Here is a 1,943-nt window from a genome sequence, read left to right as displayed (position 1 = left end):
ACATCAGGTCCTTCGATGTCCACCTTGGGTCCTGAGATGTCAACGTCAGCCTTGGGCAGGTTCACATCCACTTCTGGGCCCTCACCTTTGAAGCCGGGCATGCTGAACTTGGGCATTTTCACCTTGGGCATCTTCAAGTGCCAGTCTGGGCCATGAACATCGACGTCCGGAACATCAATGTCCACTTTGGGGCCTTTCAGGTCAACTTCAGGGCCTTTCAGATCCCCTTCAATCTTGGGAAGTGAGACATCCACATCACTTTTCACCTTGGAACCCTTCAGGTTTAAATCAATGTCTGGCATTGATATTTTGGGGGCCTTTAGGTGCATTTCTGGCATCTTAAATTTGGGCCCCTTTAATTTTCCTTCTGGGCCTTCAATGTTAATATCAGGAGTATCAATGTCCAATTTGGGGCCCTTGATATCTATTTCAGGGCCTTTTAGGTCACCTTCCACTTTTGGCAAAGACACATCCACATCACCCTTCATTTTGGGTCCCTTCAGGTTTAGATCAATGTCAGGCATGGAGATCTTGGGGGCTTTGATGTTCATCTCGGGCATCTTGAACTTGGGCCCCTTCAGTTTTGCATCTTGACCTTCGATATTCACATCGGGAACATCAATGTCCACTTTGGGTCCTGAAACGTCAACATCAGCTTTAGGGAAGGTCACATCCACTTCTGGGCCTTCACCTTTGAAACCAGGCATGCTGAACTTGGGCATTTTCACCTTGGGCATCTTCAGGTGCCAGTCTGGGCCATGAGCATCCACATCTGGGACATCAATGTCCACTTTGGGGCCTTTGATGTCAAAGTCAGGCCCTCTCAGATCCCCTTCAACTTTGGGCAGAGAAACATCCACATCACCTTTTACTTTGGGTCCCTTCAGGTTTAAGTCAATGTCAGGCATGGAGATCTTAGGAGCTTTGATATTCAAGTCAGGCATCTTGAACTTGGGACCTTTTAAGCTTCCTTCTGGACCTTCCACATTGATTTCCGGGCCTTCAATGTTTGCACTAGGACCCTCTATGTGTATATCTCCTTTTGGCAGGTCTACTGCCACATCTGGCCCTTCTGCGTTTAAGCCAGGCACACTGAACTTGGGCATCTTCATCTTAGGCATTTTCAGATTCCAGTCTGGACCATGAACATCCACATCAGGTGCATCAAGATGGACTTCTGGTGCTTTAATATCCACTTTAGGACCTTTAAAGTCACCTTCTAAATTAGGACCTGCAACATCTAAGTCGCCTTTGATTTTAGGACCTTTCAGATTTAACTCCACATCAGGCATAGAAACTTTGGGAGATGAAATACTCAGGAAAGGCATTTTAAATTTTGGTCCTTTCACTTTCCCTTGTATATCAACATCAGGAGCATTAATATCAACTTTGGGGCCTGTTACATCAATATCTGGTTTTTTAACTTTGACATCCACTTCGGGTGTCTGAACTTTGGAGCCTGAAAAATTAAATTTGGGAAGCTTAAAACGAGATTTCTTTGATTTCCCTTCAATGTTGAGCTTAGGACCAGAAATGTCCACTTCTGGAACTTTGACATCCAATTTGGGAGCTTTAATATCACCTTCTAATTTGGGACCAGAGATATCAACATCTCCCTTCAGCTTAGAGCCTTTCAAATTCAGGTCAATTTCTGGCATGGAGATCTTGGGCATGTTGACTTGCATGTCTGGCATCTTCAGTTTTGGACCTTTTAATTTGCCTTCTGGGCCATGAATGTCAATATCTGGAGCATCTACATCTACCTTCGGGCCCTTTAAGTCAAGAGAAGGTCCCTTCAAATCACCTTCTAAATTTGGAAGTGAAACATCCACCTCTCCTTTCATTTTGGGGCCTTTAAGATTAAGGTCCAAATCTGGCATTGATATCTTGGGAGCTTTGATGTTCATCTCAGGCATCTTGAACTTAGGACCTTTCAACTTTCC

General features: G+C 44.7%; 1 protein-coding gene across 1 annotated transcript in view; it reads right to left on the bottom strand.

Annotated features, from left to right (window-relative positions):
• AHNAK (AHNAK nucleoprotein) overlaps positions 1-1,943 on the bottom strand; it is a 20,964-nt gene that overhangs the window by 7,215 nt on the left and 11,806 nt on the right. The window contains exon 6 of the mRNA XM_042781520.1: positions 3-1,936. Coding sequence (XP_042637454.1) covers positions 3-1,936 — 1,934 coding nt within the window. The remainder of the gene's footprint in view (positions 1-2; positions 1,937-1,943) is intronic.

This window comes from Orycteropus afer, unplaced genomic scaffold (genome assembly GCF_000298275.1).
Source record: "Orycteropus afer afer isolate SDZICR_OR568_19922 unplaced genomic scaffold, OryAfe1.0 scaffold00130, whole genome shotgun sequence".
In the NCBI taxonomy this organism is placed as follows: domain Eukaryota; kingdom Metazoa; phylum Chordata; class Mammalia; order Tubulidentata; family Orycteropodidae; genus Orycteropus; species Orycteropus afer.
This window is presented reverse-complemented; position numbering and strand designations above follow the sequence as displayed.